Here is a 17,082-nt window from a genome sequence, read left to right as displayed (position 1 = left end):
AGAGTAAGAGATTTGAGACCTGTATACCCAACTGTTCTGAGTTTTGTGCTTTGGCCTAGGGTGTTTGTGCTTTGTTTTGTGTGTGTGTGTGTGTGTGTGTGTGTTGTAAGTACAAGTCCTACTAGCAGGGCCTCCATCCATCATATATAAGATCTGACAAAATTCACTCATTCATCTCAGCTTCAGGCAAGAGTCTTCTCTGCCCTTACAGTGATCAGCTAAAAAATGTATAGTACTTTCACCTAAACAGCCATAGAACATGTTTGCCTGAAGTTTATTTCAGTAGTGCATCAAGTATTACAGGAAAGCCAATGAAGCCTCTGGTTTTATATGAACTCAGTTACATCTATGGTATTAATGACCAAAAATCTTCCCAAAACACATACAATATACTATATTTACTTTACATTCACTCTGAACTTAACGAAACTGGATAAGACTTATTTTGATGTCAGTTAATCTAATGCCGTATTATACATTAAAGTATGTATTTTCACAGTAATTGTAGATATACTACATGTGCTACTTATATCTTCATGGTTTTACCTTTAAAACATACACAGTTCATGTATTTCATGATAGTAGATATGTATATTATATTATATTTTGGGTTGCAATTTATATTACAGTACATGTACTTACATGTACTTGCAGTTTACCTATCGAATAAAGTTCTGGTAATATAACTATGTATAACTGGGAACTACATGGGCTAGGGTTATGTTTAGGGGTAGGTTTAGAGTTGGTACCTAGTTATTACCTAGTTATTGTAATTGCTATAATAAGTACATAGTATTTACTTAAGGAACAAGACTGGAAAATAAAGTTCTACCATTTTTGGGTTCCAATATCTCATTGGATTAAACGCTTTTAAAGCTATTAAAGCTGATATACTGTACTCTGTCCTATAACCAAAGTTAATTTTATATTGAATTCTGTATTAATGTAGTAGCAAGTTTTATTGTATATACACTGTGAGACAGAGTGTGTGTGTGGGTGAGGGGGGGGGGCATGTTTTTGTGACATATCAGGACACAACTTTGTATAATGACATGGGTATGACACAGGTATTACAAGGAGAGGGTGACTTATGAGGACATAACCCATGTCCTCATTTTTCAAATCGCTTATAAATCATACAGAATGAGGTTTTTATGAGAAAGTAAAAATTAAAAGTTTCCTGTGAGGGTTAGGGTTAGGGGTAGGGTTGGTGAAGGGCGATAGAATATACAGTTTCTACATTATAAAAACCATTACGCCTATGGGATGTCCCCACTTTTCACTTTTTTTATATATTGTGACTGGACCTACAGGACCTAATATCTTCTCTGTTGTGTGGGATTTCTTTCTTTGAGTGATATGTTGTCGTGGAGGTAAATCTAAACCCTTCAGTGAGTCACCACTATTGGTATTAAACCCTCACTGCATTCACACACATACTCGAAGGTACAGGTATATGGAGATTGAGATTTGGCTTTGAACTTGTTCAGATCTGCAACATACAGCATCGACTAGAACAGTGGGACCGTTGAAGGAAATGCACATACTTGTGGTTTGAGACGAGTGACATGTCATGTGAATCTGAGTAGGCGCACACAGAGGCCATGCTGTTTATGTTTGCACGTGTGCGCCCAGCCCTCGCCAAGTGCCGCCCTTATTGCATTAGAGAGAAAGATGTCACAGTTTGAAAAAAAATTCAATCCAATCATTAACCTCATTCCTCTCTCTCTCCCTCCCTCTTTTTCTCTCCTGTCTCTCTCTCGTTCTCTCCCACTACCTCTTTACAGTCTCACCGCACGATATACAAGTCCACCAGGTCACAGTGGAATAGCAGCCCCTCAGAAGAAAAACACAAGGTAGAGTCTTCAACTGTATCTGCCTGCTCTCGTTCTGTTCTGACACCTGAAACTCTCCGCAGACCTTCAGGCTAGAGACCGGGAAAGCTGATCTTCTGATGTTCAAAGCTGATCTACTGATGTAACAACAGATTTGGGTGATGGGAATGGTGTACGATAGAAATGCTTGCTGATGGTGTCCGTTCTTCAACTGTAGTCTGGCTTTTTCACATTTCAGAAATCTTTCTTGAGCTTTTTAGAGGGTTTGAGCTGAATAGCTTGGTTGATTCGTGATGAACGGATACAGAAAGTGCCGGATCAACCCTAGATCTTGAATGCGGTTTATTTCTGACCGGAAGTTTTTTGCTGTTTCAAGCTCAAGCAGCAGTTGTTTGGCCCTGAAAGCATTTGCTTCATCTCAGAGCTGGCGGGAACCTTTGTGCTGGCGAAGCATTTCAAGCAGCCCCTGGCCAAACTATGTGAGATATGTGATGGACACTATGTGTGATATAGTGCTTACTCCACTGACAGCCTGATGGGTAGGGTTCGACTGACGGCATTATTTACTCAAAGACAACATATGCTTGCAGGGAGAGGAACGGGAATGAAGACGTTGCAGTTTTAATTGAAGTATCTGGGATCTGAGATCTTCTCTCAAAGCACTGATATACAAATGTTAAGAGTACACACATTCTGTCCTGATTCAGTTTTTTAATGCTAGACTTTGGTCTCATCCTAAGTTCAGATATGCTGTGTACTTTACTATTTAGAAGTTTAGATTCAGCATAAGGGTGCAGAGAGACGTTCACACCTAATGTTATCAGAGGGCTGCACAGCTGGGCATAGCTTCTTTTGAAAGTCAGATAAGAAATCAGATTCATTGGTGTTTGCAAAAAGCGTTATCTCCAAAGAGAAAACGGAAAAAAATGGATGAATCATTCATTGTTAAGAAATTCATAATTTCCATCAGAAAGGAGGCATTCAATTGATTGAAAGGGAGAGTGAAGACATTTATAATGCTACAAAAGTTTTCTATTTCAAATAAATGTTGCTCGTTTTAAAAATCAAGGAATCTTAAATTTTAGAAAAAAAAAAGTTCCAAAAAAATAAAAAGGTGCAACAAAACTGTTTTCAACATTGATAATAATAAATGTTTCTTGTGCACTAAATCAGCATATTTTGCTGAGGATTGGAGTAACGGTGTGTTTGTGTGTGTGTGTCTGTGTGTGATCAAATAAATGCAGCCTTCGTAAGCCAATTAATGAGTTTCAGACACATTTTAATTATAGTTAATTAATATTTAAAATGTTCCAGTGATAGGCTGGTGGGTTCTATTCAATTGTATTATTCATAAATAAATCTGTTTTTTTGTTGTTGTTGTTGTTGTTAAAATTAGTGTTCATTTAATTTCAGCAGTGTTTTGTATTTATTTTCTTCTTACACTGAATTGACATTTGATATGAGACTTCAGAGGTGACTAACACACATACATTCACACAAACAAAAATACACACTCCTGTTTGTTTCTAATTGATCAATTCAACACAAGATTATTGTGCAGTAATCTGGGTTAGAGAGAAAATTGTAACAACCTACAATCATGTTTCTTAAAGTAAGGAAAGCAGGATATATATTAATGCATAAAATTAGCTGTCCTCTAGAATCGCAAACTTGCAAGCTTTTTTCAGTGCACTTCAATTGGAAAGATAGTATTAAGCGATTCATTCACAGATGGCAGAAGGAGTCTTATTTGATCCTTAAACATCCCGCTCTAAATTGTAATAGGCATAATTTGAAAAATGTTATCTTCCATAAGGCCTTTTTATGTATGCAGATTGGATGAGATGTGTCGTGTTATTAAAAATCTGTGATTTATTCAGAAGTTGAGATGTTTCACAGTTGAACTCCGTCAAACCCTCACGCTTTTCGTCTGAGCCCCATTGACACTTTAATTAATACCCTAATATAAACAAGAGCAAATCCAGAGATCTGGTCTTCCAGCTGACCACCTCAGTCAGATTCAGGTACTGACTTTTCAGTAGCAGCCTTTAAAGCAGAATATATCACATCTTTAACATTAGTGTCATTAAAACTTGTAAACTGTTTTTTCAAGAAACATTTCATGTTAACTGCTTCCTTGCTACTGGCCAAACAAACAGATAGTCCTGCCCCCAACTAATGTCATTGGTTAAGCCAGTGTGTTGCTGTGTCGGCTTCGTTGGGATGCTCAAAAATCGGGCACATCAACTTATAAATATCATACTTGTCTCTGAATGTAAGTCGAGATAGAATAAAGAGAAATGATGCACCGCAGCTTTAATTCAGGTCTATTTTAGCAACGTTCACTGTCTTCGGATGCCTGGTAAGCTCTAAACTTATCCTCTACAGGCATATTTGTGTTTGTGGATGTATACATTATACATATTTATGTTCTAAGGAACATTTCTAGATCAAATCAGAAAACCAAATGTCTTATTAATGCTGGTGTCAGATGTTACCTTGTCTTTGAGCCAGGCCAAACTGAATCTGCTCACTTTTGATTAGTTTGTTTTTGAGGGGGAAAATCTGCAGATTTTTACATGATAAAATGTGTCATGTGCAGCTGAGAGGAACACAGTCTTACTGAGATAAAAACATGATGAAATTAAGTGGAATATTTAATAAACAAACACACATAACCCACTGGGAATCTGCAGCTCTCTGATGCCAGTTCTGTGTGGGCCTGCTAAAACTAAAACGTCTAAAACTCTTCCATTAAGACCCTGTTCTCAACTCAGACACAAGTCCATCCCAATTTTCACCCAAATAACCTCTATGAGAAATAGTATCAGATATGCTTGCATATTATCATAGCTGGCGATGGTTGCCTGCACAACAGGTTAATAGGGAAAAGCAGAAGTGCCTGATGGGAAATGAGCGAGTGATGAAGCAGTGTCATTAGAAGCTTGATGAGACATGCACCTAACTGCCTGAATCATCGTTCTCCAATCCATCAATTCTAGGAAAGCTATTTGCTCGGAATCTTTGTAATAAGAGTTTTCAAAACATTTGATTAGTAATGAGAATTTCAAATGATGATGGGAATTTCAGATGGTTTTTAAAATGAAACTATAACTAGGTCTTTATTAGGTCATCAGTTTGGTTTGTTAAAATCAATTGTTTGGGGCCGTAATCAGATTGGAGTAAAGAGAAACATCTTTGTTGGGTGCAAAATTGAATCAGCTATACGAAACAGCGAGGGTGTCAAAGAATGTTAAATTCCGGCTGTTTTGTTCCTCCACGACATGTTTATGAGCCGTTGTCAGGTTGATGTGTCACAGGGTCGTGTTTCCCAATTAAAAACTGGCACTTGTGAGTCATTAACAAGCTTTGTGCACGAGTAAATCATCAACAGTATGAATACAGCACAAGACAATACAAAGAAACACACACACACACTCCAGATTTTAGAGCAATTAAAAGAGGTTTATTGTGTTGACATATTGAAAAAGCTGTTTTAGAAGACTGTATATTAGTCAAATTATTACCATTAACAGATCTCTAATTTATACAACTAAACATATGCCTACCTCCCATTTGATACAGTTCATATTTAATAATGTCATTTGATTAAGAGCCAACTAATAAGTGTGTTTTATGTGTTCCAGGTTACCAGGTCCCTCCAGAGTCCCCGCTGCAGGCAGCGGCAGTAGCAGTAGCAGTAGCAAAGCCCACGGATCCTCAAACCTGAACAGACGAAGCCAGAGCTTCAACAGCATTGACAAGAGCAAACCACTTCAGTATGCTAGCGGCAATGACAGAGGTGAGCGATATACAGAATCTCAATAGAAAAATCAAGATTTCTGCACGATACTCAAATGGAACAGCAACAGCTATATCCTGTTATCCACAAGATGGTGCCACTATCACAGGAACAACGGCGCTGTGGCAGAGGGCAAGATGCTCTGAGGTGGCTCCCTCGTGCATTTATTAGAACATTTTCATAATGAAATACAGTAAATCTGTGGAAAAAACACAATTTCCTGGGAAATGTACGTATAATATTGCACTGTGGTTCCTCTCTGGTGTGTTATTCACATCTGAAAAGGTGATCTGCCCTCGGCATTCACTGTCCTCCTCCTACATATTTGGAGATGACGTTCATGTTACATTTCTGCTTCTTCCACATAACCAGCCTATTCAGAGTTCACTTCTGATTTCATCTTCCTGTCAAAGCCGAGCCATCATTCAAAGCTGACTTCATAAAACCACTTGGCTATTTAGCCACCAGTGTGTAAATCTCCACAGGCTAGTTGGTTACTTCATAAATCTGTGCTAGACTTGATGGAGTGTGTCGATTGAAGCCGGGTTGGGAGTTCAAAGACGTGTGACCCGTATTTCGCCCCTGATTCAACCCTCCCATCAAGAATCCATGAGCAAAACGCAACCGATTTCCCTCACAGACTGTTTGTTTTGGCTGTACTGGCTAGTTAGATTTATACCGGACTTTACTGGTCCTCGTTCGTTGTTAGCACAGATGCTAGTGTTCCCAGACACTGGTTACGGGACAGGGCGAGACAGAAGGGTCTCACATGGCAGATGTGGCTTTGATGAATCAGAGAGTCCTAATAGGCACCGTCTCTCTCTAAACCCATTCCTGCCCTTTTGCAACGGGCCTGACATTACTCAAAAACCTTGATTTACAGGGCTACTGCGCTAATACTTATACAGATGAGAAAAGCAAACTCCCATCTGCCTTTTTTCCCTCATCTTCCTTTTTCTTTTGTTCAAAAAGTCTGTCACACTGTGAAGGAACTATGGGAGGGGCTGGTAGGGAGAGAACAGAGCTCTGTTCCAAAACCTAGTGAGCTGCCTACCTAGCATTTTAAGGCATCGTAGGGGTACAGTTGACACAAAAGCTGTTCCATGCAGTAGGCAGAAAATTATGCTGCCTTGTGAGATTCAGTGTTTTAGCCAAATTCTAAAGGTGCAGTCATTTTAGTGAAATTTTGCCGGCAAAACAGGTCTACTGCCAATACTTTAGAAATGTATGAAGCAAAGTTCACATAGCAATACATTTCAATCATCTTTCTGGTCAACATGGTGAATCTGTTTGACCCACTGCCAAATCTGCCTGAGGAAATCCATCACCCTCAGCTAAAATTGAGATTTTGTGGTTTTCTACAAAAATGACTGAATTTTGCCTGCGGAAATTAATAAATAAATGTGACCATACATAAAGGCAGCATCACGTGTCCTTCACAAGGGAAGCTATTCTGAAATGCATTCAGAAATGGGAGAGATCATGGCTTTTGTTGCAAGGTTAAAAGACAGTTAAACCTGTTAAAGAGGCCTTCTAGCTTTTAAAATGTTGCCTGTAGGAATAACCGTACGTTTAAAAGAGCAAATGGCATGTTTGTTTTTACACCACAGGCATGCAATATCTGGATCATCCTAAAAAAAAAAAAAAAATTGAGCTTAAAAAGCACCATTTTTACAATACAGTTGTAGAATTTTAATCCTGATTTGAAATGTGTTGTTTAAGCATAATTTCTTACAACAGTTACATGGATTTCAGGCTGTCTCTTTTTAAATAGATCAGGGATTACATATTTTTGTTCGCCAAATTCCTCTGACATAAAATATTTTTGAAGACACATTCAGATGTTCACAGTTCTTTGATGTCGGTTATTTTATCAACTTTGTTAGCTTAGCAACATGCTAATGTCTAAATTGTGAGTTGAATCTAATTTGTGCTTAATTTTGCATACATGAAATGTTCAAAAGTGGTTACTTATGGGGTTTCGTGACAGTTAGGATGCTGCCTTTGTAGCCCGCTAGGCAGCTCACTAGGTTCTATGTAGTCTTACCTACATATTTCAGTGCTACGCCTCTCTGTGGTCGCAATCTCACACTGTTTATAAGCCCTATTTCAATGTAGTGGGCACATTGCATGTTAAGTAGTCTTGTATAACAAAGCTAATTTCACCATCCACACTGGCTGCAGGAGTGAATCAGCATGTTTGTTATAGCACTAGCTCAGCTTTCAAAAGCCCTGTGTCCAATTCCTGGATTACTGTGCAGGAAATCAGTGTTTTTAGTACATTCATTGAACTTTTGGCATAGCTTCTTACAGTAGCACCTGTGACTAAGACATCAGAACTGAGCAGAGGAGATAACAAAGAGAGCCAGAGGCAAAGAAAATGGCTAATGCAATCCATTGTGGAGTAGACAAGAGTAAATTAAGATGGAAAGTCTTCAATGCCATGTTTTCTTTCATCACACCTGTCAGTGTGTTTGTTTTGAAATGTGCGTGGCATCCTATCAGACTTCCTAGAACAAAGTGGCGTTTCACTTTCAACACAGAGATTGGTGTGGAGAAAAGGGTAGCTATGGTAACCATGTTTCGATGGTCTGGTGTGTGTATGTGTGTGAGAGAGGCTGTTATTTAAGCTGCTGTTATCTCCAAAGACGGGGTTAATTTAGCTGACACATGCACTGAAGCCCGATCCACACAGAGCTCATTCGCAGTCCAATCACTGTTCACTCTACACGATTTTCAATGGAACCAAATTAAGTCCCATCAGCGCCTTTCTTCCTTTGTGCTTAGAATTTTTCAACTTGACCCTTTGATACATCTGGGTGCAAATCAAAGTTAGGGACAACCTGAGTTGCAGTAAGATTCAGTAGACTTACTTGCATTTTGTTATGTTTTACAGCATCTATCTATCTATTCTTTTTCATCACAGTTGTATGGCTCATAAAATATATATTGTGTTTTAGAAGTGTATTATTTTTATTTCCTATTTTTTTGGAATTAAAATAATTCTCAGTGATGAGATTCTCATTTTTATTAGTGCAATATACCAATTTTTAATATTATGGTAATTAGAATTTAAGCAGAAATAGTTTTGTCATCAATATAATGTCACATTGCAAATGTGTCTTTTTATTTTTATTATTTTATTTAAAGGCAAAATTCCACCCTTAAACTGTAAAACATTTTGAGCATTGGCATTCCCCTTACAAAGAAGTACAGTGGAGACAGGTGGAGTTATAGAGAAGTGCCATCATGGTGTTTTAGTATATACCATGTTACAGTATGATTACTGTATTCATATGCAAGGTACTCAAAAGAATAGCATACATCATTTTTTTGCCAGTAATGTGTAAAGCACCAAAATTTGGTCAAGGTTATACGATTTATATACACTAAAATATATTAAAATAAATTTAGCCTGGGCCCTAAGCTTGGCAATAGGAAGTTCTCATGATCATCATCATCGGACCAATAATTAATGCCAAGACAAGTTGTATTTTAAAGGATGTTACATTTCTGCATTGTCATGCTTGATATATGTATATTTTATGTTTCCCCCACATGAGTATAATCTATTTATATTGGATTAAGTGTGTTTATATGTTATTCTGTGAGCCATGTGAACTCTGTGCAAAACATCACTGCATTTACAAAGAACAAGAGGGTATCTGGCAACAACAAAGTATTCAAAATCCCACTAAATCAATTTTGGATCCAATTTTCTGCCTGAGTGCATTGCAGCATTGCTTGGGATTTCAGTATGCGGTGGGATTGCAGAGTAAAGATTTGGACGGAGTACTATCTGTTCCTCATGTGTTTGTGGAACGCTTTGCCTTCCCACAATCTCTTTCCACTTATGCTAATATTTGATTATTGTTGTAGTCATATTTTTTCCTCCTCGCCAAAAACAAACTTTGTATTGCTTCTAGGATGTAGTTATTGTATATCAGACTAACAGATGTGTGCGCTGTGTGGTCTGTTCTATGATACAGAGTCGGTGAAGGGCATTCCTCTACCAGGCAGCATGAACGGCAGTGGTGCGGTGCCTTCCAGCACCAGCGGGCAGCAGCTGGCCTCTGCCATCCCCTCTCCCACTGCTGGAAAATCCTGGCGCAGCAAGTCCATGAACATGAAGCACAGTGCCACCTCGTCTATGCTGGCCACCAAGCCACCCAGCCCAACCACTTCCCCAACCCCTCCCTCATCGTCCGATCGTCTCCGTCCTCCAATCACAGACTCCTCCAAATCAGCCCCCGGCAACCAGCGCTCCATGTTGGAGAAATTCCGGCTCATCAACCCTCGATCCGCTTCCAGAACTTCTCCCTCGGTGGCCGAAATGGCTCTCCAGGAGGAGGACGATTTGTCTGAGTTTGGAGATGAGGGGACCTTCAGTCCCACACCACCCTGTGGAATCTCGAAACAGCAGGGCAAGACCCCCGCATCCTCTTTTGTACTCCCAAACAAGACCAACAACTGCAAGAACCACAACAATAAGTCCTTGCCACAACCCAAAGACAAAGAGGACAAGAACAAGACCAAGAGCAAAGCAAGCACGCCACCCAAAGAGGAGCCAGTAATAGTTGAGCCGTCTAAGAAAGGCTCCAAGATTGCCAGCTTCATCCCCAAAGGAAACAAAACGTCCACAGCTTCTGTGAAGAAAGAAAGTGCAATCCCCGCCTCTAGCGGCATCCCCAAGCCTGGTCTGAAGGCTCCAACAGCAACTGCCAAGCCTGCAGCTAGCCAACCCAGTGTACCTGCAACTAGTGTACCTGCTACAGGTGGTGAGAAAACCAAAATTAGTAAAGGTGGTCAGTCTATATATATGCAGAGATCTTTGGGAGGATTGGAGAATCGGAAGACCAGCATGGTGTCATCAACAAGTACCTCAGCACTTTCTGGATCCGCCACATCTGGGCTGGGTGGTGGAGGAGCTCTAGGAGGTAACGGGGCAGTACAACTTCCCCAGCAGCAACAATACAACCATCCCAACACGGCAACTGTCGCCCCCTTCATGTATCGGTGAGTGATTCCTAAACACAAATGCACATGGTTGCTGCATTTTCTGATCTCTTGCTTTGCATGTTGTTAATGATGATTGCTGAAGTTGTGAGTAGTAGCTTAAAGATTATAGATCTGGATCTGTCATGTTCAATCACAGAAAAGTACATAAGATCCCACTTCTCCCTAATAAAAACGATTATATTTAAAATACAGTTCAAATCTTTGTAAATTATCAATAATATGTCTGTTGCTCCCGCTTCCCTGTTTGTTTGAATGGATGTTATTTTGTTCATATAAAAAGAAAAGGAAAAAATACAGTTCAAATCTTTTAGTATATTTATTGACGTGTCGCTCGAGACTAAAGGCCCGTTCACACCAAACACGATAACTATAAAGATAACGATAAAGATACAGTTCTAAAAATTGTTCTCAGTATTAAAGAATAGCGGAGTCCACACCACAATTATAACGATAAAGGCACAGAGAAATGATATCGTTGGAATCACTTTCAGAACGATTTTTTTTCTTCTGATGAACGATAAAAACATTGCCAACCAATCAGAATCAATCCTGCTGTAATGAGCTCGAGAATTTAATGCTGCAGACGCGCGTCCGCTTAGAATACACAGACAATATCGTTCGCTGGTGTGGACGCTAATATCGTTATCTTTATAGTTATCTTTATAGTTATCGTTCTTGGTGTGAACGGGCCTTTACTGATATAAAAGTTATATTTAACTTTATTTAGAGTACTACTTGGGCACAATGCACATTTCTTAATATTAAGCCTAAAATGTGTTTTAATCTAAATTTTAATCTATTTCAGATATATTTTAGTACTTTTATTTTTTCACTAGGGCTGTCACTTTCATTTATCATTGCGTCCCCAGGCAAGATAATTAATGGCAGGTGGGCTTTCCTTGTGATCAGAGTACTTAGTCCCTTTGGATAAAATTATTTTAGAACTAGCGTAGCTGGACAGAACAGTTCATTTGGACAGAACTGGTCATTTTTCAGACTTACTATGTCCTCATCATAGACCCAGCTGACTTTTAGTCCTGGTAGGGCTACTGGGGTCCATATATTCAATGATGCTTAGAGACATAAAAGGGCAAGACTCAGACAAACAAGACAGATCTGGGTTTCTGGGTTCTATTCTGGGATGTAAAATCATTATCATCATCCATGAGACAGCACGACCATGTCTCTGTAATTACCCTCAATAGACAGGCAAAGATGAAACCCTTATCCCCAGGAGGTCCAGAATAATTACCTCATCTTTTACTTATTCTGCACACCACTAACAAGACAGATACTCTAAAGAATCTCTGATGCCAAATGTAACGGGTGTAACCAATTCGTAATCATTAATCATGAAGATGCACCATAAACAATGCAAAAAATAGAATTTATTTTAATATAATATCTGCATGGAAGATCTACCGAAATCTGAGTGTTTTAGAGGTGGCCTGGAGGGAACTGCACATGGTTCAATATGTTGCACAGTGGTGTTTCTGTGCAGGCAACCCGGGTTTCAGTCATTTTCAAATCAATCATTTCTTTGCTCTGCTGTCAGTTAAGGCGAAACGAGAAATTTGGAGGATGTCTTGTTAAATCTGACTGTGGGGGGTGATGTTAACAGAATGGATCTCTTTTCAGGATACACTGTCTAGACAAGAGTCCTTTTTCGACCAGACGGAGCGAGACCCCGTTTACACACAGAGCATCATAAAGCATTGTTAATTACAGGCAAATATATGTTGAAGCAGCAATCTATCTATAGTTTATCAAACCATCTTCTAGATGCACAAGCACACACCCACTGATCATCTGTCCCTTGCGCCACCTATCCAATCGTGCAAAACTTTGTAAGAAAAAGCAGTGGGTAAATGTCTCATCTCGACTGTATTATTAGGCCGAGTGGGAACCGCTGAGCCGTTTGCCAGACCGCCTCGTTTAAGGGGCGTGGCCTCCTTCAGTCCTCATCAATAGATGGATGACATCACAAATGATGACTAATGAGGGTGAATAGGCTAGAGTGGAGGAAGATGAAGTGGGAACAGAAAAGAGGATATGTGATTGATTGGCAGAGGGCATTCATAACAGTTTGAGTCAGCTTATTAAAGAGACAAAGAGAGTGTTAATGGGCCTGTGATAGACAAAAACTGACATGAAAGACGAGAGAGTGTTGGAAACCAGAGTGGAAGGGAATTGTCCTTGAGTCTAGTCGATAGTCTATGTTCAGTAACAGGTTTAATCCTTCGCTTGAATAAAGAGCTTTCAAAACCAGTGACCTCTGTGTGTCATACCTGCACACACTGAACCTTAAGAGTTTAACAGTTCTCGTAAAAACACACTCTTGCCACAGGTTCATTATTCACAGGAAGATGATGCTGTTTTCTTAATGCTGTGTTTGGCATTCTTAGTGCCATCTCATAAGGATTATAACCTAAAGTCTTTATGGAATTTTAAAGTGGAGCCCTTATCACACTCCCTTCCACCACTGCAGATCTTCCTCTCGAGAGCTCTGCTTGACTCTGTAAAACCCGCAGGGCTGTGACAGCACTTGACGGTGTGCGAGATGATACAATGCATTTTGAACAGGTCCACGTGGTTATCATGCTCTTAAACTACACTTAGATTTAAACTTTTAGTTTAGCAAGGGCAGGTGAGTTGAGAGAGTTGTATTACCAGCCTCAATTTTTTTTTTATATAACTTCAGTTATATATTCCATACCATTCAACCATTGTATTACTAGTCCTTGTATATATCATATATTCCAACCATTGTATTACCAGCCTCAAAATTGATTTTTTTTTTATTATTTATTTTTTTGTTTTTTATATAACGTCAATTATATATTCCATACCATACAAAGGTTTCACTTTTGTTTAGAATTTTTTAGGTTTTTGTAAGAATTAATTACATTTTTTAACCAAGGGGGCTTTATTTAAACTAAAAATATAGTACAATAGCAATATTGTGATATTGTTATTACAACATTTATAACCATTTCCTATTTTAATATATTTTAAAATGTAATTTATATATATATATTTATTATTCATATTTTTCATATATTATGTTTTCATATATTTTTATTCATATCTTATTAGCATATATATATATATATTTGAATAATAAGTCATATATATGAATAATGAGTCATATGAACTACAATTGTGAAAATGTATGTTTTTTTGTTGTTGTTGTTTTTACATTAAGGTAATAAACACAAAAACACAGTGCACCGATCTATCCGATTATTCAATACTTTTCTGCACTAAATAAAATATAATTATAAATAATTATAAATAATAAATATAATAATACATTAGGGTCACGTGTCCACCAAAGCGTATTACGCAAGCTGAAAACACCAGGCGCTTGACTTAAAATATAAATATTTTGAATATCCACAGTAAAGGTTTTTCTCATCCTAGTATGTATACTGCTGCCTTAGGTACTGTTTGAAGCAGTCTAATTTTGCATCCTACTTTTCAAACCTTTATGTTGGGAGTGAAAATGCCTAAAAATGTTGTCTAGGTGGGCAGCTCACGTAGGTTTGGAAGAGAGCTTTTGCATTTGTCTCCACTGGCATAGAGAATAGTAGGTTGACCTCCCATCCACTGCCTCTGCTCACATCAACACCCTCAGCTTCAGTGATGTTGCTTGAAAACGATATTAAAAAGATTAATCTATGCATCTGCTCCCAATAAAATATCTGTGTCATGAGGTGACCTTCTGTCGAATCCGTCTGTTTTGTTTGAGTTCATTCAGCTCACCAAGCCCTGAAGTTACCTGACAGTTTAAGCCCTCTTCCTTTCTGCATCATTTGTTTATTTGCAGTTGCAGGCAGAGTTTGTGTGAATTATGTGTATGAGTGTGTGTGCTGTCACAGGTAATGCAGCATCTCAATGGCAAGAGAGTGGAACACATGGTGAAACTAACAGTGTGATATGCCACTGAAATATTTGGCTGGTGAATTGTGTGTGTGTGTGTGCCTGTGTGTGAGAGGGAATGTTTATCTGGGCGAATGCAGGTGTCCTGGGATGGCTTTGTTGTAGGTGTTGGTGTTATGCATATACAATCCGAGTTTTTCCCAGTCTGTTTCACCTATGTCTGAACAGCATTGTATGTGCATGTGTTTGCCAGGTTTTTGTATATTTTGGGGGGCCATGTGTCCCCACAATGACAAACCTGTTGTAAAACCTAAAAAACCTATAAAGAAAACCTCTTATTTATTATTATAGGGAAAATCATAGGGAAATATTATAGTAGGAGCCTACACTTAGTCTGTACTAAGCATTCATTTTAAAATGATACTGTTTTAATTTTAATGAAAGTAAATAATAATAATCAATTATTATTATTATTATCATTGTTATTATAATTGTTATTATTATTATTATTAATATTATTATTATTATTATTATTATTATTATTATTATTATTATTATTATTATTATACATATATGTAATAAACAGTTTTATATAAAAATACAAATATTTTATGATTTAAATTACTCGTGGCCATATGGTCCCAGGGTTGTTATTAGTGGCTGGGTTATTATTGTTACCTTGAACCTGACAATAAAACTACTGAAAAGCAAACAAATAAACAAGTACATAAATAAATACAACTGAAATAAAAATAAATATTTAAAAATAACACATTTTATTTCAGCTATTTTTTGAATTTCTAAAATGAATAAATAAATAAAAATAAATCAACTGTAAACTAAAACTAAATAAAAAATATTCAAAAAATAAACAAATAAACAGACAAACAGATAAATAAATAATAATAATGAAATGACAACACAAAAATGAAAAAAAAAACCTCAATAACTCAAATTAAAATGAAAACAGAAATCTAAAAATTTAATCTAATTGAAAATATATCAAAAACTACAATATAATATCAATGTTACTAAAATGTAAAAAGTGCATAGAAACCTTTTAAAAACTTTTTCTAAGGTTGTTTTCTTTTAAAATAAGTGGCACTTGGATTGGTCTAATGCAAAATTCATGTTGACTGTATTACAGTATTTATGCATGCCTGCAAAAAAAAAAAAATCTACTCTATATGAAATGCTAATTTGTATGTAATTTTTCCTTTTGCTTCAATCAGGACGTATTCAGAGAATGACTGCACTACTGTGGTCCCCCCTGAACCGTGTCTCAGTCCCACAAAAGACCTGGTCTACAGCAAGACCGCCAAACAGTGCCTGGAGGAGATCTCAGGTACAGTAGGATGAGTACTGCCACATGTGCACATGCGTACCTACACACAGTCAGACATACTGTATGAGAGCGACACAAGCCTAACACACACACAGAGAAGCTGAAATCAGCCACAGATTCTCTCTGCAGGCTGCTAGTTCCATGTTGCTGTCGCAGCAAGAAAAGGTCAGATATGACAGGTGGACAAAGGCTGGCCTTGTTTGGGAGGCCAGGCTGCAGAATGTGTTGTTTATTTGTGCTTGTGTGTATTTCTGTGTGTGTGTGGGACTGTGATGTGACAGCTGATAGCTGGAGATAGGTGCCTAGGGCTCAGGCGCTGCTCGCACACATCTCTTAACAACCAGTCGGCGAGCAACTGTAAGAAATAAATGCAAATTGTGCCCAAATGCTGCATTTACCTGCGCTGCAGTTTCTGGAATTGGAGGGTGCACTATGACATACGTTCCTAGTTGTTCATTTCCTGTGTGCATATTTATCAGCACAGCCACTGTCGTTATATCCCTCTGCAATTGCTTTTGGTTTATTTCATTAATTCTGTACATGATGAGATTTAATCGGTTTGGGATCTGATCATTTCATGAGGTTCCCTGTTGTTGCTTTAATGCATTTTGTTTGTAATTAACAATCTAAAAAAGCTCAAAACAAACCCGACTGGAAAATCGTTCCTCAAATTCTTTAATGAGATAGAAATCAGTGCTCCGGCTTGCACAAAAATGCCTGGAATGTCAAATTAAAGCGACTAAACTGCAGAGACGGACACATAAGCACAAGGCGGTCAGTGTTTGCACGTCAATGAGAACGCAGCACTGCTGTGGTCATTTTGACGTTGAGGGACAATGTTGTTTGCAAGTGGTTCTAGAAGCAGCAATAGCATTCTGACTCATGCTCAGACGTTTGTTTTATGTGCTGCGCTGCTTTTGGAGAGTTTTGGGACAGTTTATGGCTGAAGAAAGTTAGGAAAGCATAAGATTGAATACAAATGAATACAAATTCTAAATGGTACATGTACATTGAAGATTGTTATTACTAGTTTTCATTAAAAATGAATACAGATTAAGTTGTTGCATGTTAGATATAAGCATTTGAAATTTCCAGATTGATATGCATAGAAAGTATTAAATGTCCCATAGAAATAAAATATTGCTTTATTACCTTAATAGTTGCACCTGTTGTAGACAGCAGTGGGATTAAATGGAAAT

The 17,082-nt window shown here is 38.0% G+C and overlaps 1 protein-coding gene across 14 annotated transcripts in view; it reads left to right on the top strand.

Moving 5' to 3' along the window:
* LOC113062168 (neuron navigator 3) overlaps nucleotides 1–17,082 on the top strand; it is a 164,017-nt gene that overhangs the window by 89,246 nt on the left and 57,689 nt on the right. For 13 of the 14 annotated variants that reach the window (XM_026231901.1, XM_026231844.1, XM_026231820.1 and 10 more), the window contains 4 exons: nucleotides 1,788–1,856; nucleotides 5,483–5,637; nucleotides 9,627–10,653; nucleotides 15,771–15,883. In XM_026231901.1, the coding sequence (XP_026087686.1) occupies nucleotides 1,788–1,856; nucleotides 5,483–5,637; nucleotides 9,627–10,653; nucleotides 15,771–15,883 (1,364 nt within the window). The remainder of the gene's footprint in view (nucleotides 1–1,787; nucleotides 1,857–5,482; nucleotides 5,638–9,626; nucleotides 10,654–15,770; nucleotides 15,884–17,082) is intronic. The other variant, XM_026231853.1, reaches the window with a different exon arrangement.

This window comes from Carassius auratus, chromosome 4 (assembly GCF_003368295.1).
Source record: "Carassius auratus strain Wakin chromosome 4, ASM336829v1, whole genome shotgun sequence".
Lineage (NCBI taxonomy): Eukaryota > Metazoa > Chordata > Actinopteri > Cypriniformes > Cyprinidae > Carassius > Carassius auratus.
This window is presented reverse-complemented; position numbering and strand designations above follow the sequence as displayed.